Raw genomic sequence first — 26,896 nt, forward strand, 5'->3', positions numbered from 1 at the left:
AAGTCATAATTACGAGATAAAAAGTCAAAATTTTGACTTACTAAGTCAAAATTATGACTTAAATCGAAACTACAACTTTAAAAAGTCGAAATTATGACTATACAAGTCACAATCTTGTAAAGTCATAATTTCGACTTTTTAAGTCATAATTCCGACTTTTTATCTCATAATTTCGACTTAGCAAGTCCTAATTTTGACTTTTTATCTCGTAATTATGACTTAAGTATGTCATAATTTTGACTTTTTAAGGCATTAATTTTTTTCTTACATGGCGGAAATGGGCTTCCATATATTATCGTTAACTAAAACTAAAACCATTAAAAAAGTTGTCATTATTTATAATGAAATAAATGTTAACTGAAATAATATTTACCTTTTTTTTTTACTTATTTTATTTAAGCTAGTTTCCAAGGCAACATTTATAATTTTTCAAGCTAAAATTGTAATAAAAGGAAAAACAGGACGCACTTTATTTTAAGGTCCAATTCTTGCTATTAACAAACCATTAACTATGACTTTTGCCTCAATAAACTTGTAATTTGCTGCTCATTAATAGTTAGTAAGGTTGTTAAGTTTAGGTACTGGGTAGGATTAGGGATGTAGAATATGGTCATGCAGAATATGTGCTTTATAAGCACCAATAAACAGCCAATACGCTAGTAATATGCATGCTAATAAGCAACTACTGTAGTTAATAGTGAGAATTGGTCCCTATACTAAAGTGTTACCGAAAAACTATATAGACATAAAACAATATTGTTTTGGTTTTAGTTAACAATAACAACACTGAAATCTGCTACTGAATATGATTCTGCTGATGAAGAGTAAATCGTACTATTATAATATGAGAACTGAAGGTAGTTAAAATGCGATGGGAGGAAATCTTCAAAAGGCTTCTCTCTTCCAGCGGTGGATGCCAGATCCACAGCGCAGTTCTGTTTGCAGTTCAGAGCATGGAGGTAATGATCTGTGATTAAAGCAAATATATATATCAGAAAATCCATATTTATGAAACATGTAGTGTAACAAGAAAAAGAGAATTCAAATGAGACATCAAACGCCACCGAGATTTAAAAATGAAATCAAATTAAACTAAAAGATCAAAGATAATCTGCTGTTGTTAAGTCAAAATCAAAAGCATCGGAATACCACATGCCTGTCATAGACTGGAAGAGATCGGCATTGTACTCCATGTAGTTGTAACCGTCATAATTGAACGATCCCTCGCAGAGAACTCTGCATTCTTCATAAGCGGTGAAATATTCTTCGACAGCAGCCTCAAAGTGCTCGATGGCTGGGGCAAAATGTTCTGCACTGTAATGAATCTTGCCCTCTAAAAATTCAGCCTGAAAATCAGCAATTATATTTCAGAATTCTATAAACATTTTATAAGGCAGTAAGGTTGTATAAAAAAATCTATCTATCTATCTGTCTATCTGTCTATCTATCTATGTAGGGATATTCAGATTAATAAACATTGCTCGTACCATGTGCGGTCTCTCCTCCAGGTCCTTGAAATCTGTCTCTTGCACCCCAGCCATCATCCCGTAGTACTCTAAATTCTGTTTCATCTCTGTGTGGTCGGGGTTTGCCATGAAAAATGTATTTGCTGCTGCCACTGCCTTGTCAAGCTTGTTTATCTGTAAGCACAAAAAAATATTCAGATATTGGTTAAAAAACACTCATGCTTTCCATGTTATGCTTCAGAGACAAAACTGTTCCTACAATATAGCTAAACGTTACTGTATTTTGGATCAAATAAAAGCCTTGGCCAGCATAAGAGTATTTTTTTTTAATATATATTTTATTTATTTATACATTACATAATATATAATGGCGGTGTCATTAAAGTAGTGCTGTTGAAATTCATGATGACTTTGCTGTTCAACAGCTCATTCAAATTAGGACGTTGGATAATATGATAGCAGTATGATTTTTTAATACAAAACGAAATTAAGCCTTTTTTTCATTAGGCCTGGTGGTCTAAGGCTGATGCACCCGACTGTATGGCTCATTTAATAAAGCACCATTGTAAAAGGCTGTGGTATTATAGAGCCTTTCATAGCATTTCTGGTTGCATCTAAAACTCTGCAAGGCTCCACCTAAAGACGTGGCACAGCGATGTGAGTTTGGGGGGGGGTTGGGGAAACGTGAAAGAACTTCTCAAACTGTTAACCATTCAGTGACATCTACATAATGTTGTGTACAAAATGGACATCTGCTCGGATGCACATTTATGCACTGACAGAATGCATTTGATAACAAGATATTCTTTGTTTACAAAAAGCTTCTTCTAAATAGCATTCTTCTAATGAGATGCACTGGTTTGTCCCCATTTCTGTTTACTTTTTTTTTTTTTTATGCGTTTTTATAACAAGTTTTTCGTGCATTTTGCAAGCCTCTTTTTTACCTTAAAGTAAGCCACTTGCAGGTAATTGTAAGGCGTCCTTTTCTTGAACTCCAGCTCTATAGCCTCACTAACTTTATGAAGTGTCGGTGGTCCCAGTTTCTCGCTTTCACATGCATTCACACAATCGGCCCGTTTGAGAATCCTCTGGAAAAACGCTAAATCCTCCACGGCCCCGGTTCCTGGGATCGGGACCCCCACACCTGGGAAAGGATCCCCGAAAGCGGTGTGATTCGCGCAGGATAAGCGGCAGTGCGTCTGGATTTTACGCAGCGCTGCTTTATTCCGCAAAGCTCTTTCCACGTTCAGGATCACAGCCAGCCAGTCCTGCTTATAATACGCCTCCACCGCGTTATCAAAAAGCAGATCGTATGGCTCAAACATCCCATTGCTTTGAGTGTCACACACGGTGAAATGGACAGTGAAGAGGATTGAGATCAGGGACAGGGAGAGCCACATCTTGGAGACTGTAGGCCTGTGAGGTAGAACTCGGTTTTGGAGAATCTCCGAGAGTCTTTGGAGAGGGTGGAGCTCCAGGACTCTGTGTGAAAGCCTGCCCTGTGTAAGAACTTAGGGCAACTGTGTGAATCTGGGTCTAGTCACAAATCGCAAAGATTGGACTGTGACGCATTCTAAACTGAAACTATAACGTATGCTTAAAATATACAATCTGGGAGACCCGAGTTGGCATACCTGAAGGCATGCTCACACTTAAAAAAACTCAATTTTATTTATTTTTATTTTAGAAATTTTATTTTTAATGATAATTGAGTCAAGTAATCGAATGTAAGTGATGTCTATTTGTATTTTTACATTTCAGCTAACACTTTTTTGGTGTAACTTTTATTAAGTCATTAAGAACACATCAGCACTTTGTGTACATTCTCGCATGCATAGTCTAGATAAAAAGCAGTGTTCTTGATAGTGATCTGCTAAGCATCATATAATGTAATCGTCTTTATAGAAGTTATTTTTAAAATGTAACATTCAATTTCACAATAAATAAAATCTAATTCTATGTAAGTAGTCACAGACCACCTGGGATTATTTAAACCCTCATAAAAATGGCACTTATATTACAAAGTTACTTTAAAGTTTTACAAAAAAAGTAATTTCACAGCCTTTTTCGGTTAGAATTTTTTTTTATATATATACTAAACATGGCACTTTTTTCCCCCTAAGTGTTATTGGGGAAAAAACTACAACTCAGCTTGAAATTGTTTAACTGAAAAATAAGGATATAAAAACAGAGAAACATCTTGCATAATTCAGGTAACTTCCAAAAGTGCAAAACAAGTGATACACTTGTACAGACTTGCATTTTTTTCGTTTTATAATTTCAAACCGAGATCTTTCATAACTGCAGAAAACTCACGTTACAACATTATCTGCAGTCTGCATAACACGACATAATCATTTACGCGAAGGCTACCGCTAAACATGCACGGTCGCTTTGCATTTTAATTATCGATATTTTGAATATAAATTTGCCTTGTAATATTCAAAAATATTATCCTAGAAACACGTGTTATAGTTTGACCCCCCCCATTAAATATGTGTAGAAATTATTAGATGAAAAAAATATGGGTACTTTTACACAGGCAACTATCAAGGCTACTACTCGATGCAGGAAACTCAATAGGACCCCAGAAACGCCTCCTTCGTTTTGTGCTAGACTTTTGGGACACTGGCGAGAAGTCTCGTTTTCATTTGCTGATCGCTACGGATATTTACTTACAGAATGGATAAAACTGTCAGTCTACCACAACAACCCAACAAAACCACCACGGGTAAGACAAATGCTTTCAATGGTAAACTCGCTTAATAAGACATAATAAGAATAAATCATATTATGCAGTGTTTTTTATCACCCAGATTGAATTGGTCGAGTTAATCATTCCATCTCACCATAGTTCTGTTTTAAACAGTAGTGGTTGGATGTTTTTGCTGTAAAGTATTATCAATGATAAACAAAATATATAGTCGTTATAAGTTGACAGAACTTTCGTAATGTTATGAAATGTCCCCTTACTGGATTATTGGTTCATACGTCGTGCCATGATATAAGCTACCAATACTCACACGTTTGACATTTTCTCAGAAGCTTAAGATCAAAATATTTTTGCCATTTAAGCATAATTAATATTTCCTCTGCACCTCCAGAGGCGCTTGCTTTCAATCTGGAGAGCTTATCCAACCTGTTACGCAACTCTTTAAAAATTCACATAGTAGCCGTCAGTGTTGGGGAAGTTACTTTTAAAAGAAATGCATTACAATATTGCGTTACTCCATAAAAAAGTCATCTGATTCGTAACTCGCGTTACTTGTAATGCGTTACCCCCAACACTGGTAAGCCGTAGTTTCTTAATGAATTACTGTGGATCAGATCAGTGCAGAAAGCAGTAAAAACCAATTTGTAATTTCTCTTTTTATGGCAGTGGTGCCTAAATGAAAATATACTGTTAGTTATTATAATATATATACTGTAAGAAAAACGATGAGGACGTTGAAGATCTCAATGAAGATGATTATTGCAGAATTAGTGACACAGCTGCATGTAGTACCTTGGGATCAACGGAGTCGGAATGAACCCCAAACATCCTAAACTCAAACCTTTCATAGTTACGATTTACTAACCTTTACACCCTTAACCTTTACGATTTACACCCTTAAACGAAGTTGCTCCTGTCGTAACAGCTGTGGTCTGTATGTTAATAAAGTTCAGACACCCCATTGTCTGAGATAGTTCTCTGTGTCCCACAACCATTCCCATTTATCAGTTGATGACCATTTGCTCAGGATCGAATCATCCCAAATGGTGCAGAAACAACACAACCATTGACTTTCTTCTTCTCTATAATAATAAAGCCATTTTGGGAAGTGATCATGATTTAACATGGATTAACATGTTATATTAACATGTCATTAACATTAGCATGGATTCAACAGGATTTTACATGTCAACACTGTTAATATTATAGTAACCTTGGTGGAGACCAGCAGTAACCCGAGTGGAATGGCACTGGTGAGTCCCTACCAGACTAACCGGGTTGGGGATCCTATGGATCTAGTTGCTCTGGCACAGCAAGTACAGACGGTTAGTGATACTTTAGCTCTTTATCACTTTTGTGATATCAGCATCATTAAAAAATAAATCAATCATTCATTTAGTTTTTTTTTTGTGGGGTAATTTTAGGGAGATGAATTCATCAGAGCCAATGCTTGCAACAAACTTACATTGATTGCTGACCAGATAAGATACCTTCAGGAGCAAGCAAGAAAGGTAAGGTTGAACTGTCAATCAAATGACTTTTTTTGTTATACAGCAGTACCATAAATGTCCCTGGACATAAGGTAAAATTATTTACCATTAAATTATTATTTTTTTTCTTCTATGAAAATGTACTCACCCTCAGGTCATCCAAGATGTAGATAAGTTTGTTTCTTCATCAGAACAGATTTGGAGAAATGTAGCATTACATCACTTGCTCACCAATGGATCCTCTGCAGTGAATGGGTGCCATCAAACAGCTGATAAAAAAAAAATCTACGAGTAATCCACACAACTCCAGCCTTGAAGTTAAAAATATCTGAATGGTAGATTTGTTTCTTACAAACATGCAGCTTTTCAATAACTAGACATTTATTGATGGACTGGAGTCCTGTGGATTATTGTGACATTTTTATCAGCTCTTTGGACTCTGTGATGTAATGCTACATTCCGTAAAGTCTGTTCCCATGGAGTAACAAACATCTACATCTTCAATGGCCCGAGTAAATCATAGGCACATTTGTATTTTTGGGTACTATTCCTTTTCATGTTTGAATATCTGTACCAGTAATCTGATAAGTGACATAAATAATGGCTAAATTATTTCCTGTTTACACTTCAGGTTTTAGAAGATGCCAAGAAAGATGCTGAGCTTCACCATGCTGCCTGCAATGTTGTGAAGAAACCAGGAAACATGTATTATCTTTACATGCGTGAATCCAGACAGCGGTACTTCTCGATTCTGTCTCCACAGGTCAGTTGATTGCCTCATTATGAGTGTCTGGGTCTTATCAGCTGACATGAGTGAGAAGTGAGGTCAATATAAATATGTGTAATTGCAATATAAACTCAGAAATGGGTTTATAGTAAAAGTCACCAGAAAACAAATAATTGTGCTAAAATAAAGCACAGTTTAATATGATATGTTTCAATCTCTTACAGGAATGGGGTCCTAGTTGTCCTCACAAGTTCCTTGGCGGATACAAACTCCAACATGATATGTCTTGGACACCACAAGAGGAAGTTGAAAAGCGGGATGCTGAAATTGGCATCATGGACAAACTGTTGAACAGACAAACTGCTCTACCAGCCTGTACAGAGCCCAACTTTGAAGGTCTTTCACAGTGAAAGGTCACCGCTCACTCACAGACTGTCTTATCTGCTCATGGAGGCCACATTGTCTTAAAAGCTCCTAATATATATATTTAATACAAAGAGGAAATTGAATTAAAATCGGTTTTGCAGACTGTAAACTTTCCTTTGTCACTTCTACTGGACCTGTAAATGTATCATTCAATCATGCATTTAATGTGTTCTTATGGTCAGATTTTCTGTTACATTTACATTTATTTTAAATGTTGTGGTCTAATTTATCTTAATTTCAGGGCTACTGATATTTTTGGGCATTTCGTTTACATTAAATCAGTTATTCAGTGCCTCAGTTGATAATTTATTTTTATTTTTTTTTTTTTAAATAAAGCAGTAGAAAAGCACTACTTACTCTACATCAGTGGTTCCCAATCCTGGTCCTGGAGAACCCCCAACACTGCACATTTTAGATGTCTCCCTATTCAAACACACCTGATTCAACTCATCAGCTCATTAGTGAAGACTCCAAGACCTCAAATGGGAGTGTCAGATAAGAGAGACACCAAAAACGTGCAGTGTTGGGGGTTCTCCAGGACCAGGATTGGGAACCACTGCTCTACATGAAACAGCATAACATATGTGCTCATCATATATATAATTAAACATGTTAGTCTGAGATTTTCTATACAAAAATTAATGGTGTTATATCAAAAAAGGAATTAATAAAAATGAATTGGTTAAAATTACCTATGTAAATGAACACCTGCAAGACACCCATTTAGCCATCTGTTACTGTTGAGCTACAATTATCAGTAATGTTTTGGAGGTAAGAGTTCACAAAAGGTAACAGCTCCCAGTTGTCAGTTGCAATGCTGACCCGAGCGGCATCCTCAGTCTGTGTAATCTTCAAAAGGATATGGCACTTGGGTGGAAGAAAGAACAAGACTTTCCATGATCTTTTGCTTTGCTGATCTGTAATAAGGTAACCTTGAAAATGTGTCTTGATCAGATCAGCAAGACTTTCATCTTCAGATTTAAAGCAGAACAGACTAATGGCAGATTTGTCAGGATTCCCAGAGGCTGTGGCCTCCCAGATGTGTTCGAACACTTGTTCCTTGCATTCACAGGATGAGTTTGGAGGTAAAGGCAGAGGAAGGAATATCTCAGGGAATGAAACGCTCACATCAGGCAGTCGGCTGTGCCAAGAGCGTCCGTCTTGCGTGGTAAACATGGCACTGACGCATAAACTAGTAGGGTAGGGTTGAAAGGGCTTGAGCTTGACTTTGACCTCAGGTGGCTTTCCATCTCTGAACACACATGGTACGTGTATGTCACTTACCGTTGCGTAGTTTGAGTCTTTCAGTTCGAAATGCAGACAGATTGTGAAGACTTTATCGAATAAAAGATCGGTTTCTTTTGCATGAGTCAGATTGTACCTTAAAGTGACCTCAGAGCCAAATCCAGGTGTCTGAAACTGTCCTTGATAAACCTCCAACCAATTCCTAACCTCTTCTGTTGCCTCCACTGGCTCTAAAGAGCTTTGTGTGGCTTTTTCTTGTACCTTGATGAGTTGTAAAACATGCCGGTTTGTTTTGTGCACAGTCAGATTACTGGCGATCCCCTCGCTCTCGGCCATAATTGCAGAATGTGACCGCTCTTTGGCACGTCCTCCATCAAGTTCTTTGGCGAGAACCCCCGTAAGCTTTTCCCACGAAAGGTTGGTTAGCAATGTGTAGTAGAAGCGAGCGTGATCCTTAATGTCTGTATCGTCATATTGTATTGATATGTATTGCAAAAGATCAGCCAACTCGATAAACACTTGATCGATGGAGGGGTGCTCCAAAAGATTGCGACAAACAGCGAGAACTGCGTTTCCAACCTGCCAGTTGCCTCTTTCACACAAGTTGGAGTTGATGAGGACATTGAGAAGAAGGTAAATGGTGTTTCTCTGGGTAATCTGACCCTCTTTAGCCACTCTTTTTAAGACTTTCAAGTGCCAACTCAAATTATGAATCGTCAACTGCAATGGAGGCATTTCCATAATGCATTTCTGAAGCTCTCTTAGCAACTTGACTGACCAGACTGGGTCATCCAGATGCTCCTGGATGCGATCCGCGAGGCCAATCAAATTTGGAGCGAGTCGCGAATGTCTGGAATACATGTCGCATAATTTGTCAATCAGCTTCTCAGAGAGTTCTTCCATGCCATTGAAGTGCATGAGAAAAATAAACAACGCTCTGAAAGAGGTCACCACCACTTCTCTGCTACCGTCATTGTCTACGATTTTCAAAAGGGCCAATAAGTGATCAAACAGGAAGCCGATTCCTTTGTCCGCTTCGCCCTCATTGGCTTCAAGGTGCACCAAACAAAGAAGGTTTAGCCTGCAGAGCATAGTTGCACTATCATTGAAAACTGTTGGATGAAGAGACGCTGCCAGACGTGGCGTAACCAGAACGGGTAAACACTCTTCTCCGCTGCTGGATATGGGACGGTTCTCAGGGAAGTGCAGGATGCATTCCATGTAGAAGAGCTTTTCTGGAATTCTTAGGAGCGGATGCTGGGCTGTGCCCACAAGACGCATGAGCAGGAAGTTCTCGTCCTCTGCGGTGAAAAGGCTATCTGTGAACGTGTCCTTCATAAAGAGTGTGGCATGCATGAGTGAAACATCTGCCGTTCCGAAGAGTCGCAGAAGCTGCGATTTGAATAGCGTCGGAGAGAGTCCCGGGACCATGGCGACAACTTCTACAAGCTCCCTAAGTAGGGCAGACTGGGAAATAGGCGTTAGCAGGTAAGACTCCTCCAAGAGCGAAGACATTATAGATTTGAGTTCTTTACAATCCAGTCCTTGTGTCAAACGTGGGACTTGCACCAGCATGTTTATAGGCAATGCGGTCAATTCTAACTGATTGCTTTTCCATGCAAACCCTTCATTTCCTCCAAAGATACTCTTAAACTCTAGGTCAGTAACATCTTTTTGGTTCGTCAAGATCCTTATGGCGTTCTTCAGCCCGAGTGTATAAAGCAAACAGTAGGACTGATGCAGAACTGTGGTTTCTTGCTGTTTTAGAAGATACAGGGCCTCTAACTTTTGAGAAAGAAGACCAGGGCTACAGGTTTCCATTTCTCGTAGGCAATCACAAGCGGTGGCCCTTATTGGCTGCTGGGATAGACCACATCTGTAGTCATTGGTGTCCTGGATCGTCTGAAATAGCAGGTCAAGCCAGTCTTCAGCCGTCTTTGTGTGGGTAGCCAGGCAGGATGTGCATACTATCACATTGGTGATGGCCAGCATGACATTGCACTTGAGTACGATGGATTTCTGTGGTGTGTGAGAGAAGACTGACAGGAGTTCAAGGGCCGTTTCCTCTCCCACAGAGGCAGAAGGGCAGAGAATGGTTGGATGCTCCAGTAGTACAGACACAAGAAGTATCTTACAAGGGAAAAAAAATCACAATAATACACAAAAGCAAGTTAATTACAGGGAAAATGCACAGCATTTCAAAGCTTTATGGTAATTAAAAGGTCTAGCTACTGCAAAAGCTGCAAACACTGTGGAGCAGGGCTTTTATAATTAACTAAAACTAATACCATTACAAACTTTCATCACTTTAAAGGGGTCATATGATGCGATTTCAAGTTTTCCTTTCTCTTTGGAGTGTTACAAGCTGATTGTGCATAGATAAGATCCCTGAAGTTGCAAAGACTAAAGTCTCAAAACCAAAGAGATATTCTTTATCAAAGTTAAGACTCTGCCACGCCCCCCTAAAATGGCTCATTCTAACATGCCCCCACATATCTACCTCACTATGTGGAAATATTAGCATAATGCCGCCCAAATGTGCACGCAAAGAAAGAAGGCGTGGTTTCAGTAACCGCAGTTAGTGTTGAAGCAGCATGTCAGAGAGACGCTGTGTGTTTCTAGGCGAAAACAAAAGCACTTTATTTGGCCTTCCGAAAGTAGATGCATTTAGAAATCTTTAAGATGACTTACAACAGAACAGCAATGCATTTTATGGACGACCGTTTCGTGAACCTAGGAGAGGAGGTAATTCTGACTTTGCTATGACAATCCGGCGCTTCTGAATCAGCTACTGTTTTGTTACTAGTTTAAGTATTTGTTATGGACTGTTCAAATGCAGAGTTTTGCGCATCGTGTGTGTGTGTGTGTGTGTGTGTGTGTGTGCGTGCGCGCCAGAGCGAGAGAGAGAGCGAGAGAGAGCGGTGTGTGTGTGTGTGTGCGTGCGCTGTAGAAGATTTTAATTAATCAAAATGTAAATTGTTCAGGTATAATCCTTTAAAATTAAAGTCTAAGTCGCCGATATTTAAATATCCCATAATACTTTATTTTGTTTTCATTAGCTAATTGTATAGTGAATATTTATAGATTTTTTTAAAATCATTTTTATATTTTAATATTACACTCTTATATTTACACTCACATTTCTGAGCAGAAACGGTGTGCTTTTATTTTGAAACGGTGACCTGATCTCGTTTTTGCCCAGCCCTTTACTGCCATCGTGTGACTGGCGAGCTAAATATTTAGAGAAGTAGGTCAAAAAGCAATCTAAATTAGAAAATTAAATAAATAATTAGAAACAATAAAATCACACCCTTTACAATGAATAACAAGCTCCTGGCTTGTAAGCTAAGGTGATGTACATTGAGTTTATTGCTGTCACTAACACTAACACATTAACACTGCTGCTATTCCAATTGCAAAACAATCCAATATATAAATGATAGCAACATTAATAAGATATGTTTTTGAGTATGTTAAGTAACATTATATTAAACATATTCGAAGGGAAATCTTTGAAGACATCATTTCACATATCAAGCCTATTATTATAAATATTAATATATATACATGATTATCACAGTTTGTGTACAACTAATTAATTAACTCGTAAATGGTAAATTACTTGATTTCTCTCTCTCCGTGCATGGACAAAATCCTGCTTTATCTTTTCTCCCTCCTTGCTAATGAATTGAATCTTAAGTCAAACTGAAATAGAACGATGCCTGTAAGTGTTTTACTGTACATATTAAAATGATACAACTTTGCATATATTGTGTTAGCTTTTGCATTTTGCAATTTTTTTAAAACTTTTTTTTTGTTATTGCAAACAATTCAGAGTTGACATTGATGAATAACAACGCCGTGCATGGACAAAATCCTGCTTTATCTTTTCTCCCTCCTTGCTAATGAATTGAATCTTAAGTCAAACTGAAATAGAACGATGCCTGTAAGTGTTTTACTGTACATATTAAAATGATACAACTTTGCATATATTGTGTTAGCTTTTGCATTTTGCAATTTTTTGAAAACTTTTTTTTTGTTATTGCAAACAATTCAGAGTTGACATTGATGAATAACAACTTTGCATACATTACACATAATGTATCAACAATACATCCAATGTCATCTGAGCATATGGAAGAGAAGAGAAGGGGAAAAAAAGACTGATAATGACTGTTAAAAGAGAAAGATGCATTTAAACAGCTTTTTAATGAACGTAAAGGCAGGAACAGAACAAATAAAGAAAAGAGGACTTTAAAAAAAAACACCAACACATGTATTAATCACAGTACATGAAAGATCTCATCATATCTCTTCAAAAAAATTAATATTTTTTTTATTATGAATTACTCTTAGTGATTTAATTAAATGGTCTACTTCACATAAGACATCTATAAAAGTAGGCGTTTTCTTAAGAAACCTTTGTTTGTTAAAATATCATTTTGCCACAAGGATAAGAAAGTTAACAGCAGATTCTAAAGATTTGTTTTGGTTTTCAAAAAAAAGCAAACAACACCCTTAATGTGTAAATTACAGTTCATATTAACTTTAGAAAAACAATAGGAACTCAGATCTTTCCAGAAAAGCGATGAAACATTACAAGAGGAAAATAAATGACAAATATCTTCACTTTCTTTTTTTGCAGAAGGTGCATATATCAGCTACACTGCTCGAAGTGTGATGGAGTGGCGCAGCCTCGCGCCCCTGCTCTTCAGTGCTGGAAACCCCGAGCGCGCGGACCTGCCAACGCCCGGCGCAGACAAACCGACAGAACGGATACGGTGAGTGCCAATGACGCTCTAAATATTAACGTGATCTTTCTGCTTCTAATCAATATCAGCGCATGACTTGGTGCAACATCGAGTTATGAATGTGTACTGTCTGAGTATATCTATATTTGAATGGGTATTTAACGAATTGAACGTGTTAAATGGCACCGGACCGCAGTTAGCACAGGCGGCTAGCTGGGGCTGAGGAGAACCGGTCAGATTTGACCATAAGCGCTTTTACAATTATTATCTTGTTATTGTATCACATGTATGTAAGGTCTGTGTTGATACAATAATTAATTGAAGTTGTGTCGGTGTTAAATAAAAAGCTACTTCTGCCTGTTGACAACGGATAACTGTCATCCTTTATTTATATTTTCATGTTAGCATATTATTGCTAATTTGTCTTAAATGCAGATTGAATTATTGTGGTTGCTATAAAGGAATTGTGCAGTGAATGCTCATTAAAATTGTGTTTTGGTGGCCTTCAGTGGTATAGCATCATTGGAAATTCAGAAATGCTGCATTATTTTTTTTTTATAATTATGTGGCATTGAATCTGAGTTTGTTATATTAAATTTTATTTAGTATCGATGACACTGGCAGGCCTGCTATTGATCTTATTATATATATATATATATACACATACATACATATATATTTATATATATGAGATGAAATCAGAGCAATATCATGTACAAAAGTTCATGTTATTGCACACATTACATTTACTTTTAATTACATTTAAATAGGGGTTGAAATGTTTGTGCTTGCTTTTCGTTCATTCTTTGTGTTTGCTATTGGTTTTGATGTGATTTTTAAAAAGATCTTTACAGTGTGCAATCTAATATTCACATTAACGTAATTGCAGACTGTGTCGTATTAGCTTGTTGTATAACTGACTTTTGTACAATTTTATTTTTGTTTTACAGGGCAATTTGTCAATTTGACGTATACAATTTAAAGGGGTCATATGATGCTGGTAAAAAGAACAGTATTTGGTGTAATGAAATGTTTATGCGGGTTTAAGGTAAAAAAAACACATTATTTTCCACATACTGTACATTATTGTTTCTCCTCTATGCCCCGCCTTTCTGAAACGTGTCGATTTTTACAAAGCTCATCGGTCTGAAAAAGCGAGGTGTGCTGTGATTGGCCAGCTATCCAGTGTGTTGTGATTGGTCGAATACCTCAAGCGTGTGACGGAAATGTTACGCCCCTCACCATACTGTGATGATGCCCTGTCAGGCCGGAGTGATGATTCAAAAACATGAAAACCCATTATAAACGAGGCATTCGTTGCATCCAGTGGGGACATAATTATGGATTATAATGACTTGTACTGTCTTTTTACGCGTAAACATAAAACCATGTCTGAATTTGTGATCGGAGAAATGACAAACAACAAGCCCTACTCTACACTGCTCAAAAAACTCGCTTTAAATATATAAAATATAAAAACTCTTTAAATATAAAAGACGTACTTACAGTCTTTGAGTCAGAACAGCCGGCATTGTAGTCTACTCTCTCAGGATCAGTAAACAGTCCTCCATAAAATGTGCTGCACACATCTGAATATTTGGGTTGAAGTGTTCTGGAACAGTGTTGTAAATACAACGTAACCACTGATTTCTAGTCGTGTCCATTTTTGGAAGGCCAAACAAAGTAGTTTCGCATTCACAACGAAACAGCGTCACACATGCCGGCTTACAGTGAGCAGAGGCCGGGGGCTAGCGTGAGGAACGGCGAGAGGGTTAAGCCTGCGTTATACTTTCCGCGGGTCCGCTAGGGTCTGCTATGGTATGCGTGACGTAAAAATCGTCATCGGAGAGTGTGCGCGGAGGGTCCGCGCGGACATCGCTTGCCTCCAATTTTTTGTGACCACACGGACAAGTACGCGCGGTCAGTAGGCTACTGCGCATGCGCAGGCTGTGTGAAGAAGCCCGTTGCTACTCGAACCTGTACAATCCATCGATAAAACAATATAAAGACAGCCAGATGTGCAATAACTCTGGGCAATTCTTTGTTCACATGTTTGTTTATTGTTCAAGCCGATCTACTACGCATGTATGGAACACGTCCGCAGAGCGGACCATCAGCGTATGCTTTCGGAAGTATAAATACAAGAAGTCCGCGTCCGCGCTGTCCATGTACATGTCCGGATTGCTCATGCGGAAAGTATAACACAGGCTTTAGAGTGAGCAGAGGCGGCATGACGAAGCAGATATCGTCCTCTTTTGGAAGACCAAACAAAGTAGTTTCACTTTCACAACGAAGCACACAGCATCTTTACGACATGGCGGCGGCGGAAACAACAATACTACAGCGAGAATAAAAGTTACGCCTTCTTTCTTTGCTTGAACATTTGGACAGCGTTATGCAAATCTTCTCACATAGCGACGTAGACATGTGGGGGCGTGTTAGAATGAGCAGTTTTAGGTAGGTGTGGCTGACTCTTAACTTTTATAAAGAATATCTCTTTGGATTTGAGACTTTAGTCTTTGCAACTTTACAGATCTTCTTTATGCACCAAGAGCTTGTAACACTCCAAAGAGAAAGGAATAATTGAAATTGCATGATATGACCCCTTTAATAATTTTGTTTACATGGATATACAAGTACTTTTTACACGTTACAGATTTTATTGCCAAATTTATATTCTCAAATTTTAGTGAAGATGCCAAATGCATTCACAAAATTGCATTTCCTAATTTCCACTGTATGACCATTGCAAAAAATAAAATAAATACAAATAAAAAAATTAAGAAAAAGGCATTTTAATATTTTAGAATTTTAGACTTAGAGATGGGTTATATTTTCTGTTAATCAACTATGGTTGGTGCACAATGTGCAGATTGTGCACGTGTTATATTTTAGTTATTTTATGGTTAATTATTCTGGGAAACATTTGAGTTTTCTTAGAACACGGTCAGACTTTCACACTAACATGCCAGAGACTGAGTTATGAGAGAATATGAATAGTTGAGCATTTAAGGTTGGATTTAGGTTGTCCTTAGTGTAGTTTTGCATGAGTATTAAATCACATTATGTAAAGTTTGTAGTATCACTTCAAAGATGGAGCTATGTCAAATCACAGTGTGCGTCTTTTGCTGATGCTCTTCTAGTATGTGTACTTCAGATTATCTAACCAATTTTAAACGCAAACAGGCTGTCAGTCTAAAAAGCACTGAATTGCTCCCCACATCTGTCTTGCAATTTTTGGGCTTTTTTCCAAAAAGTGTGTGTAAAAATGACGGCAAGCACTTCGTCCATGTTAAAAAGAGTGAACTCTGCTGATTTGTGTAAGAATATATTGTTGGTATTGTAACAGTCTGAGTGCAGAATGATCTTGTAATTGATGCACCTAGTCTGCAATCGGAACACAATAGAAGACTGTTAACCTTTTAAATATGTGTGATTTTCAGTCTAGTAGTATGCATTTTGCTTAAATCAGACAGGTTTCAGGCTTCAGTTGTTTCCATCAGTTTGGGGTAGGTGGGTAATAGAAAAGCCATAATGCATTCAAGTGAAACCATTTCTCAGTCATTGCACATACCATTTCTTGGATGCATATAAAATGAGCCAATCGCATGTCAGGCTAATTAAAGGACATTTATTACTGCACAAATGTAACTATCTATGAGACATTGAAGGGTGTGGAATTGATTTGAATATGACTTATTCTTGCTTCTGCAGCAGTTAATGGGGAATGAGTAATTTCACACATTTTATGTTGATAGCAGCTAGGCTTGTTGCAGTTTCTAATGTGGGTGTTTTATGCTTGCAGACCAACAACACATTTAGTTTCTAACACTGAAAAAGCAGCGTGAGAAATTTCACTCAGGGAGATTAGGTCTTACAGTCTGTTTTGGTATTATACTGACAAATTTAGATGTGGTTACGGATCATAAAGTATTTCTACACCGCTTAAAGTAAACTCAAAGTATTTTTAATTAAAATATAGTTCTGTTACAAAAACAGCTGTAGCGTTTTTGGATATTTAGCTGCACTTTGTCATATGAACAACAGTAAGTGATTCTGGTCTGGTGTTGGTTTAGTAACTAGTTTGATGGATTTAGTGAATAACTTGTAACTAGTAACTCTTTCAAAGCCATTTGATCGTGAATCTGTCACCACTGTTTGTGCTGTATATTTGTTTTGTGGTGCAGGAAACACCACAAAACTTCGGACTCTCTCGCTCTCCTTACCGTCAAATAACTTTAGTAACTTGTGCATTGTTTTACTTACTTGCTTTTGTCATATCCGACCGAACTACAAACTTTCCAGTGATGTCTGTGAGATATTCACTCGACAAGCTCACGCATCTGTGCAGCCACGCGCTCAATCCACTCAGCGCGCTCCGCTTATCAGCTCAGGCACATCCGCCATACAGCTGTGAATATTGAATGTTTAACATTATATTAATTACTTGCATGTACTTCATAGACATCCTTAATCTCTAATAACTCCATTCTACTCTCTGTTGTTCTGTTTTCAGTGTTTCTTTTTCTGGACACAGCTCTATTCACACGCTGCTTGGTATCGGGGCATTTGTACGAGTATGAGTACAGGAGCGCAGTATCGGTATCGGTATCGGTGCATCCCTATAAAAAACATACTTCCAGTCTGTGAGTCAGAACAGCCGGCATTGTAGTCTAATCTCCCAGGAAACAGTCCTCCATAAAATGTGCTGCACACATCTGAATATTCACGCGTTTGATTTTTAGTTCGTTTGACATGCTTTGCTAAAGCAATGGCACAAAACTCAATGTCAATGACATGTTTTGAGAAGTGTAAATTTTTGTTCATTTTATTATGAAACTGTGGCAGGCCACCAGAGTATATAAGTACTCAGTCTGGTCGTGTTGGTCATTTATAGAACAATTACACAAGTTGATTGAAAAAAAAAAAAAGGTCTGATCCTTTGTCCTACAGTGGGTACCTGAGATCACCCACCACTGTCCAAAGACCCCCTTCCTGCTGGTGGGGACACAGATTGATCTGAGAGATGATCCTTCTACCATCGAGAAGCTTGCCAAGAACAAACAGAAACCCATCACTCCGGAGACAGCAGAGAAGCTGGCCCGTGATCTGAAGGCTGTCAAATATGTGGAGTGCTCCGCTTTGACGCAGGTGAGTGAGGTCTCACGGACAGCACACAATTGTGGTGATATGTTCATGAATGTACAGTATATCATCTACTTTATAAACAGAAACTGCCTCTTCAGTTGGTCATTTAACATGCTAAAATAGTGTCCTGATGATATAGGATTAAGATTTGATTTTTGAAACAAAGTCTTCCAGGTGTGTTTTGTATTTATTTATATATTTATTTATTTCAATTTATGTACGGTTTACGTTAACAAGAAAGTGGAAGCTTCATAGCATTTGGTCAGAGGCTCAGAGACTTGGTGACTTGTTTGAATTTTTCGTTTTTGAAAATTAACCTTTGGTTTGTGATTAGAGGTTGTTCTGTCATTGACCAGCAGTTCTTCTTGATGCTTGCTAGAATATAATTTATGCGACTCCATAGGTGAATGTATTTTAAAGTAGCTATTATGATTTTATTTGTTTATTTGGCATTTTAGTTTTATTTATTTATTTTTTTAAGCCTGCTCCACTAATTTATCCATTTTCATTTGTTAGTATCATCCACTGGCCTGTGTGGCATCTGCACCTGTAGAATTACTACTTTAGTGGTTCTTTCTGTGCAACAAGCTCTTCTACACGCAGCTTCTCTTCCTCACTGGCTGTTGTTCTCTGTTGAAATGTGCTAGTTCCTCTCTTTATATCTCACCTCTTTCTCTTTTTCTCATCTGTTTTCTGTAACTGCTAACATTGGTGCCTTATTCTGTTTCCCTTCCCTTCTGTGTTCATAGCGAGGTCTGAAGAATGTATTTGATGAAGCTATCCTAGCTGCCCTCGAGCCTCCTGAAACGCAGCGAAAACGGAAGTGCTGTATATTTTAAACCTCTCTCTTTCTAACGCCCCACTCTTCCCCAGATGTTTGCTGCTTTAGTTACCTCTTGCTCCACAGAAATGACAAGTTTCCCAATCTCTTAAGTGACGTCATAAATATGTATCTTGTTTCACCAATACTAAAGGATTTGCTTTTGCTATTATCTTTTTTTCTACTTTTTTTTTTGTTGGCTTTGGAGACTGCTAACATTAGACCCATCTATTGGGAGTGACATTGGTCTCCTTTCTACAGATTTGTATTACTATAATTATTTGCACTTTGGGTTTGAAAATAAAAATGTGGAGGTTTACAATGAAGGGTTGAATATATCGTTTTTTTCTAGTACTGATATGTTGCTTTAGACATGAAAGTTCATAGTCTTTATTTCATTGTTAGTGTTAAGAGCAGACAAATGTAAAATGGTTCATTACTTTGCTGCTCAGTTTGTTTGCAAGAATCATTATTCCTTATCTCAGTGTATTTATTTTGTACTGCAACAATTGTATCATATAAAGTTAATTCTAAACTTAACGTATGGCTACAATTTGGTGCCATTCTTATCCGTACAACGTCTTGAGAGTTTAAATGGCTTAATATAATCCTGTCAAATGATTTGTGCCATTAATAAAGGACCGCTGCAATTGCCATTACTTAATGCGTCTCTCTCATCAATTAATGCTTAATGCTGTTTAAAGAGTAAATAGTTATCTTTTTTTTTTTAAATGGCCTCGATCAACTTTGATGCCAACACTAACACAACACTATTATACATTACCCACAGTGTCTTTTTGCACAAAGCGTAATCCACATCTACCTTCCACCAGTTGTTTGTGAATAAATCCTTTTCACTATGGCTCACACAGTGGAGCCTTGTCACAGAATACATTTGAGACATGCTAACAGAGCTCGACAGGACAATAACTGTCTCTTGCTTTAGCGGTTCACTTGAGGTGTTTTGTCAACAAACAAAAATAATGTGAAATTCTCATGAAAGTGTTGTTCTTGCTCAGTTTGTCCAGATGAGGGCAGTCTTGTAGCAATTCCACACTGCAGGTTGCATTCTCTTGCAGATCATTTGTCCCTGTGAATGTCTGTTATTTCATCCAGAGCCCTGAGTTTCTGTTTGACCAGCCCTTCACCTCACCAATCCTTCGGTCTCTGAGCCTGTGTATGCTTGCACTTCCACTTTCTTGTTTGACACTTTGTGTTGTGCCTGAATGACTGCACAGCATGGCTAATTCAGTTGTTTTTTTCAGTTGACTGGGTTTTACTCAATAGTTGCAGAGGAAGTAGTAAAAATTGTTTGTTTTATGAAATTGGCCAACCATCTGAAATTTTAATTTCTAGGTCATTAGCGGGCCCACATGGAATCTGTGTGTGCAGAATTGGTCATTAATACAATTTGACACATCCCACATGGATAGTCCACCCAAAAATGAAAATTGTGTCGTCATTTACTCACTCTGGTGTCATTTCAGCCTGTATGACTTTCATTTTTTTTGTAGAACACAGAAGATATTTTGAAGAGTGTTGGTAACCAGTTTCATTTCCCATTGACTTCCATTATATGTACAAAAATTTAAATGGAAATCAATGGGAACTGAAACTGGTTACCAACATTCTTCAGAATATCTTCCAAGTTTTCAAGTATCTTCCAGTTTAGGGTGGACTATTATTTTAAGCAGTTTGGCTGTTTATGCTTTTAGATACCAGTAGGAGTGCAACACTCTTATGCACCGTTTGAAAATATATTTTGCCTTTTTTAAATCCATTTAGCAGATTTTCTTTCAAAACACGTCTCATTTGATTATTTTCCTTTTTTGGCTTTTTCCCAATTGGCGTTCTTAGATGCTTGGTTCACTTGTAAATATTACTTTGTGTTATATGCATTTCCTACATATTTAAATTTAGTTTATGCTGCTTATCCATTATTTTTACAATGCTGTTCTTATATTTTGCGTTTTCAAATGTCCAAAATCATTGAATCATGTTGCGTCTGGCAGAAGTGATTTTGTTCCCAACCCACCCATTGATTTTCTGTTCTTTGTCTGTGCGTTGACCCATGTTGAGTGTCCATCTCTCCCTTGCTTTGTGTTCACAGAAAGGCCTAAAGAACGTATTTGATGAGGCGATTTTGGCAGCCCTGGAGCCCCCAGAGCCCAAGAAGAAGCGTAAATGTGTGCTGCTATGAGCGCCCTGTTACACATCTCTCCCCCTCCCTTCTTTGCTCTGCTAAGGCTGGTCCACAGCTTTACACTCTAAAAAGCAATGTGTAAAAGAAGTGAGTTTCAATATTTGCTCTGCAATAAAGATATAAAGAGTACCCACCATACACATGCACATACACACACACAACAAAAACCACACACGACCCACATGCTCATTAATATAAAAACCTAGAGGGCCTTTTCTAGTTTTGATTCAGGGGTCTTACTTATGTACTTCATTGTGAGATTTATTAGAGATGCTGCCTTGGTTTGCCAGCCATGTTTTGACATTTAAGTGGGTTAATGTGACATACAGTAGTACCACTGCACAGGCACTCTCAGTCGCTAAAGTCTTAAGTAGTTTCAGGTTGTATTTCTTTCCATTGTGCTGTGCAAAGATCGTACGGTGTTCAAAATGGCAACCGAATCACTGACCTGATTCGAAACGTCACTAGCCCAAGAAATAAAATAATTATTATATTTGGAGATGTGTTCGCGAGTCTGCCGTAATCCCCCTCCCGCCCTCGAACAACAACACCTGAAGTGCTTAGAAATAGCTCCTTATTCTTTGCCAATATTCCCATTTAATAGGCATTCAAGACAGTAGTCCTGTAAATGGTTCAGTTGATATTCGTGTATAATTTTGACTCCTAAAAAAAAATTGGTCTATCTCAAGCAGGGAACTTTCTAACAGTGTTAGCAGAACAAGTGGCGGGTTCTAATGCGTTGCTAGGGACCATGGAAGCGTTGTTCCAGAACTTGTGATGCATGTAGGTAAGCCTCCAGGTTCCTTCGGATAGGCTAACATTAATAATAATGTAAGCTGACAAAAGTTGTTGTAGGCTCCAGTTGTTTTTATTTTACCAAATGTTTTTTTTTTCTTTGTGATTATTGATTTTTTCTTTTATTGTTTTATCTAAATTTTGTTTTCCTCAAAGGTTAATTTCACTCCTTTGTTTTGTTTAGGGGCTGGATCCACAGCGATTCTCTGATCCACCTCTGGTTTTTAAGAAAGAAATCAAGCAACAGTTGAATGTTTATGTGGTAGTGCAAGATGACCTCTCTCAGAACCAAGTTTAATAGTGCAACACGGGTGGATCAGAGTTAGTTTGATTTCCAGTCTGTTTCCCCTCCCTAGTTATTTGTTTTGTTTTTGTTTTGGTGTAAACCAAATGCTCTGTATGAAGTCTCTCCTTTGTACTGTATATGCATTCTTTTGAGAAAAAAAATATTAAACTTATACCTTAATTGCCTTTATCATGTTCCAATCCCTTTCTTAAGGTGTTGCATGTATTGTAAAATGAACACTAACTGAATCTTTACTTAAGGAACATCTTTCCTGTGTACTTTTTTAATTGATAAGCAAATTTCTTTATCATTTGTCCTTTTTCCCCAGCCTCAGCAATTTTTGGACTCGGCACTATAGTTGTTGGTCAGTGTGATCATTTCTGCCAGCAGGGTATGCTGTATGACCAGATAGGTAAAGGATAGCCTCTTCATCAGTGATCTGTAGCAGTGAAAGCTTAGTGAGTATTTTTCAAAATGCATTCACATGGGAATATTACATTAGTCATTTTTTTCAAACAAATGTAAGTGCATATTTTAGGTCCATTTAAATGTGCTTCATAACAGCCGCATTAAAGCAGGAAAGATGTCATTTGGACTAAATAGTAAAACCGTAGTAAAAAAAAATTGTAAAGACCCGTTTCCATCTTATTACTGCAAAAGGCTGGTTTTACACATTGCTAACATTTCAATTTAGGCACAGTTCACACAGCCATTGTTTGAAACAAATATGCCTGTTTGATGCAAGATTTTCATGTTTTTCAGTATGACAATGCAGTTTGGAATGTCCATTTCTATTAATATTTTCACTTTGTGTGATTTTAGTTTTTATACATTTTCAGTGACCTACTCCTGATAAGCATTTTATAATTTATGACAAATGGGAAATTCACAATATGGTGAGCACCGAAATATTTTGTTTTCTGCAAATAGCTGTAGCTCTGTTACTGGTTTTACCTATATAAGATCTGTTTAATTCATATTTTATAATCTGTTTAATATTTCATGTTCTTACATTCCTGGCTGTAAATTATAATTAAAAATCCCATTTTAGCTCAATATATTGCTTTTAGCGCACAGTCTACTCAAGATTTATAAATTACACTGGGGTGGATGAGTTGACACATTCCTTGAGTGTTTTACATGATGGTTGTCAGTGTGCACTTGTGTTAAACAGCCACAAAAAAACATTAATTATGAACTGTGGAGTGGCTGGCATTCCTTTGTTTGGTTGGTGGGGGTGTCCACCTGCATGACTTCACTCTTTATCAGCATCATTATCAGTGTGCAGATTCAACCTACTGACAACTTTGCCAGAACGCAGATGCAGATGATGACTGTTATGAAAACATCACCAGCTGTGCCGCCGTCATCGCGTGAGTCTCACGAGAACCTGTCAAGAAGCTGCCCGGGTCGTGTTTTGCTCCACAAATCAAAAGGAGGAATTAAGATTTATTCTTGTTATATTGAGTGTTTATTAAGAAAATGGTCTATTTTAGGTCAGTTAAGATTTTTTTTTTTTTTTGTACGCATGTACATGTTTTCTAGTCATTACCGTAATGTTATAATAAATTCACTATATGAGTCAAAACTCTGTAGTGATGTACAATATCACAATATGTGTTGCACTTCTTGTGGGTCAAAAACGAAAAGAGTTTTTTTTAAATAATATTTAATAAAGCTTTAACAGCATTCACAGAAGACACCCACTAAGTTGTCATTCAGTGTAACAACAGTTTATATACCAAAAATACTGTCAGTATATTATTATACTACATCATATTTTGAACAAGAATCATTAGATGACTTTGAAAGACTATTTAAAGGGATAGTTCACCCAAAAATGAAAATTCTGTCATTATTTACTCACCCTCATGTCGTTCTGAGCCCATAAGACCTCCGTTCATCTTCGGAGCACAAATTAAGATATTTTTGATTGAATCTGAGAGCTTTCTGACCCTCCCATAGACAGCAAGGATCTTTACACGATCAACGTCCAGGAATGTAGCACGGAGATCGGTAAAATAATCCATGTGACATCAGGGGTTCAACCGTAATTTTACGAAGCTACGAGAAGGACCCTTGCTGTCTATGGGAGGGTCAGAGAGGTCTCAGATTACATCAAAAATATCTTAATTTGTGTTCCGAAGATGAACGGAGATCTTACGGGTTTGGAACAACATGAGGGTGAGTAATTAATTACAAAATTTTCATTTTTGGGTGAACTAACCCTTTAAGGATCTCAGTGCAGCCCCCAAAAACGAATTCATTGTCATTTTAAATCTCTTATCTTTGCCATCATCCTTCAAATCACCAGGTTTTACCCATTTGGCAGCCAGAAGTTTTTAGTTATTTAAAACAAAATTTAGTATTTTAATTAACATAAATTTAGTACTATTGTGCCAATTCAATTTTTATAGGTCTACTATTTCACAATTTCTTTACTTGGACCCTTGATTTTAGTGGCCTTGTGCTTTAAAAGAATGTAAGCTTTTTCCCCTCTCAAGACATGTCTCTGTGTTTCCTGAGGGTGAGCGTTTGTACTCAATGACTTGTACACCTGTATCCTCAGAGGTGTGATTTGAGGTCAGTGTGATCCTATGCGCAGGTCTTCCCCATCACTTCATGCTTTGTACTCACAATTTCCAGGTGGATGATTTTGAAATTTTAAACTTTTATCCGAGAATAGGGGTGATTTGTCATCTGGGCAAGAATGAAACATTGTCCAAGCTGTCCACTGCTTTTGGATCTCTCCTCTTTTAAGTGGGAGAGCTGTAAAGCTGATTCCCATCCAAAGCAAACACTGGGTTTGACGTTAGTTTCATTACCCTGCCATGCTCTTCTTGGAGAGTGTTGTGATGTCTCCCGCAGGATGGCATTTCTCTTCGTCATGCCTGAAGGGCCAATTGGAGTCAAAGGCTAAACCTAGAAGGCCACGAGAATCACATAAGCCTCAAAAGACCCATAAATATTAGCAGTAGAGGTGACAAACCCAACTCCATGTCTTTCAGGGATGGTGTTGTCAAGCTTAAGTCTGCACAGCGAGAGATGAAGCCGCAGATAAGCCAGAAGAGGGCTGGGTTGAAGCCTCATATGTGCCAGTCAGTGTGGGATGTGTTGAAAGGTTAGGCCGTGGACTGCGACTGCTATGAGCGTTGACATATTACTGTCTTAAATCAAAAACCCACATCCCCTGCGCGCCGCCACCCTTTGGCCATCTGTAACATGGCAACAAGCAGAGCTTGTTAGTCATATTCAGAGTCTTGCATGCATACCGCAACTGCACTGTAAGAACACGCAAGGCTGTCTTTATATTGGATCGGCTTTGGGAACATCTTAGTCTCTCACACTTTCTTTTTCCCTAGTCTTTTTTTGGGACATGAAATACAACTAATGCTACTTTTTTGGTTCCTTTTGATTTGGCTAGTCAGGTTTAGGCTATATGAATAATATGATTTTAATGTTTGTTTACTCGCGCCTTAAACTGCACTCAAAAAATATTTTGGCCTAAATTTAAGATTTACATATATGAATTGCATATGAAATTTCCATCTGTTTGGATTACACAATTTTAACAAACTAATAAACTTAAAGGGATAGTTCACAATGAAAATTCTGTCATTAATTACTCACCCTCATGTCGTTTCAAACCGTAAGACCTTCGTTCATCTTCAGAACACAAATTGAGATATTTTTGATAAAATCCGAGAGCTCTCTGACCCTCCCAGCAAGGGTCCTAACGCGATCAAGGTCCAGAAACGTAGCAAGGACATTGGTAAAATAGTCTGTGACATCAGGGGTTCAATTGTAATTTTAGGAAGCTACGAGAATACATTTTGCGCACAAAGAAAACAAAAATAATGACTTTATTCAACAATTCTTCTCATCCCGTCTGCAGCGATGCACTGCCATTGTGGAGAGAGTATCACGACGCATACGCTTGCTTCAGGGTTGCCAGGTTTTCACAAGAAAACCTGCCCAATCGCTACTCAAAACTAGCCCCAGATTTCTTGCCATATGTCTATGTTTCTTGCGTCTCACGACTATGTCGTGTATGAAATGTCTGTGTGCATGTGTGTAAAACAACAAACTGACGATTTATATATAATCATTTGTAATTGTATATACATTGTTGTGATTAATTGTGGCTGGAACAATAATGTAGCTGTAAAAATAGTTGCCTGCTGAAATTGAAATGTATATACATCTTCATCATGACTAGATCAACATGGTGAGTTTGTCTTTACTACACAGGTTAGATGTGATCCACCTCATAGTAACAATCCTGTCAGATCGTCCATCCTTTGAGTGAGAGTGTAACGATACAGGTCGGCCGATCAGGTTTCATGGTTAAAGTTAACTTTTTCCACATGTTTCCATGTTGTCCTTGCTCAGCAAAAGCATGGACGCGATGTTCTCTGGGGGTTTGGCAAAAGGAGAGTGGGACTGTGGGCGGTGCTCGGGGTGGTGACTGAAGGCAGTGACTGTGTAGTTCTGACATCAACTTTTTACGGAAGTCACAACGGTTCGTGATAAATAGCTAGAACTTTAAGCAGGCTGTGTGCATTTTACTGTGGACTGACTGTTTTGAAACGTATATAGTAGTTAAATAGCCCCTAGACCTCAGTAATCGTGAAAAAAGCCAGGAAATTTCCGTTTTGACAATATGGGACCTTTAAAGTAGCCCACACTGACTTGCTTCCAGATCATGTAAACAACGCATGTGCGTGTTAACGTAAGCAAGCGGCACCATGGACATGCGTTGTTTACATGATGCGGAAGCAGACGCATGCGGTGTGTGTATTTTTAATGCATTTAATGTTAAAATA

General features: G+C 37.9%; 4 protein-coding genes across 4 annotated transcripts in view; 2 read left to right on the forward strand and 2 right to left on the reverse strand.

Annotated features, from left to right (window-relative positions):
• p3h1 (prolyl 3-hydroxylase 1) overlaps positions 1-2,892 on the reverse strand; it is a 13,311-nt gene extending 10,419 nt beyond the window's left edge. Inside the window, exons 1-4 of the mRNA XM_016250997.1 lie at positions 2,411-2,892; positions 1,488-1,640; positions 1,157-1,346; positions 836-967 (exon numbers count right to left, since the gene is read on the reverse strand). Of these exons, the coding sequence (XP_016106483.1) occupies positions 836-967; positions 1,157-1,346; positions 1,488-1,640; positions 2,411-2,866 (931 nt within the window). The 5' untranslated portion in view covers positions 2,867-2,892. The remainder of the gene's footprint in view (positions 1-835; positions 968-1,156; positions 1,347-1,487; positions 1,641-2,410) is intronic.
• Positions 2,893-3,970: 1,078 nt separating this feature from the next.
• LOC107565729 (uncharacterized protein C1orf50 homolog) lies at positions 3,971-7,157 on the forward strand. Its single transcript, XM_016250998.1, has 5 exons — positions 3,971-4,197; positions 5,389-5,504; positions 5,604-5,690; positions 6,301-6,432; positions 6,621-7,157. The coding sequence occupies exons 1-5, from the start codon at positions 4,149-4,151 to the stop codon at positions 6,804-6,806; spliced, it is 570 nt and encodes a 189-aa protein (XP_016106484.1). The 5' UTR covers positions 3,971-4,148; the 3' UTR covers positions 6,807-7,157.
• A 186-nt stretch (positions 7,158-7,343) lies between these two features.
• Positions 7,344-10,215, reverse strand: LOC107565726 (AP-5 complex subunit beta-1-like; the record flags this gene model as incomplete). The annotated part of the gene is made up of 1 exon (XM_016250996.1): positions 7,344-10,215. A coding segment is annotated over one exon (2,670 nt), but the record flags the coding sequence as incomplete, so codon positions are not given.
• A 7,544-nt stretch (positions 10,216-17,759) lies between these two features.
• Positions 17,760-22,255, forward strand: LOC107565734 (cell division control protein 42 homolog; the record flags this gene model as incomplete). Its single annotated transcript, XM_016251006.1, has 2 exons — positions 17,760-17,969; positions 20,897-22,255. Coding segments are annotated over 2 exons (300 nt in total), but the record flags the coding sequence as incomplete, so codon positions are not given.
• Between the last annotated feature and the right edge of the window lie 4,641 nt (positions 22,256-26,896).

The sequence above is a fragment of the Sinocyclocheilus grahami genome, unplaced genomic scaffold, assembly GCF_001515645.1.
Source record: "Sinocyclocheilus grahami isolate Dianchi unplaced genomic scaffold, SAMN03320097.WGS_v1.1 scaffold1021.1, whole genome shotgun sequence".
Classification (NCBI taxonomy): domain Eukaryota; kingdom Metazoa; phylum Chordata; class Actinopteri; order Cypriniformes; family Cyprinidae; genus Sinocyclocheilus; species Sinocyclocheilus grahami.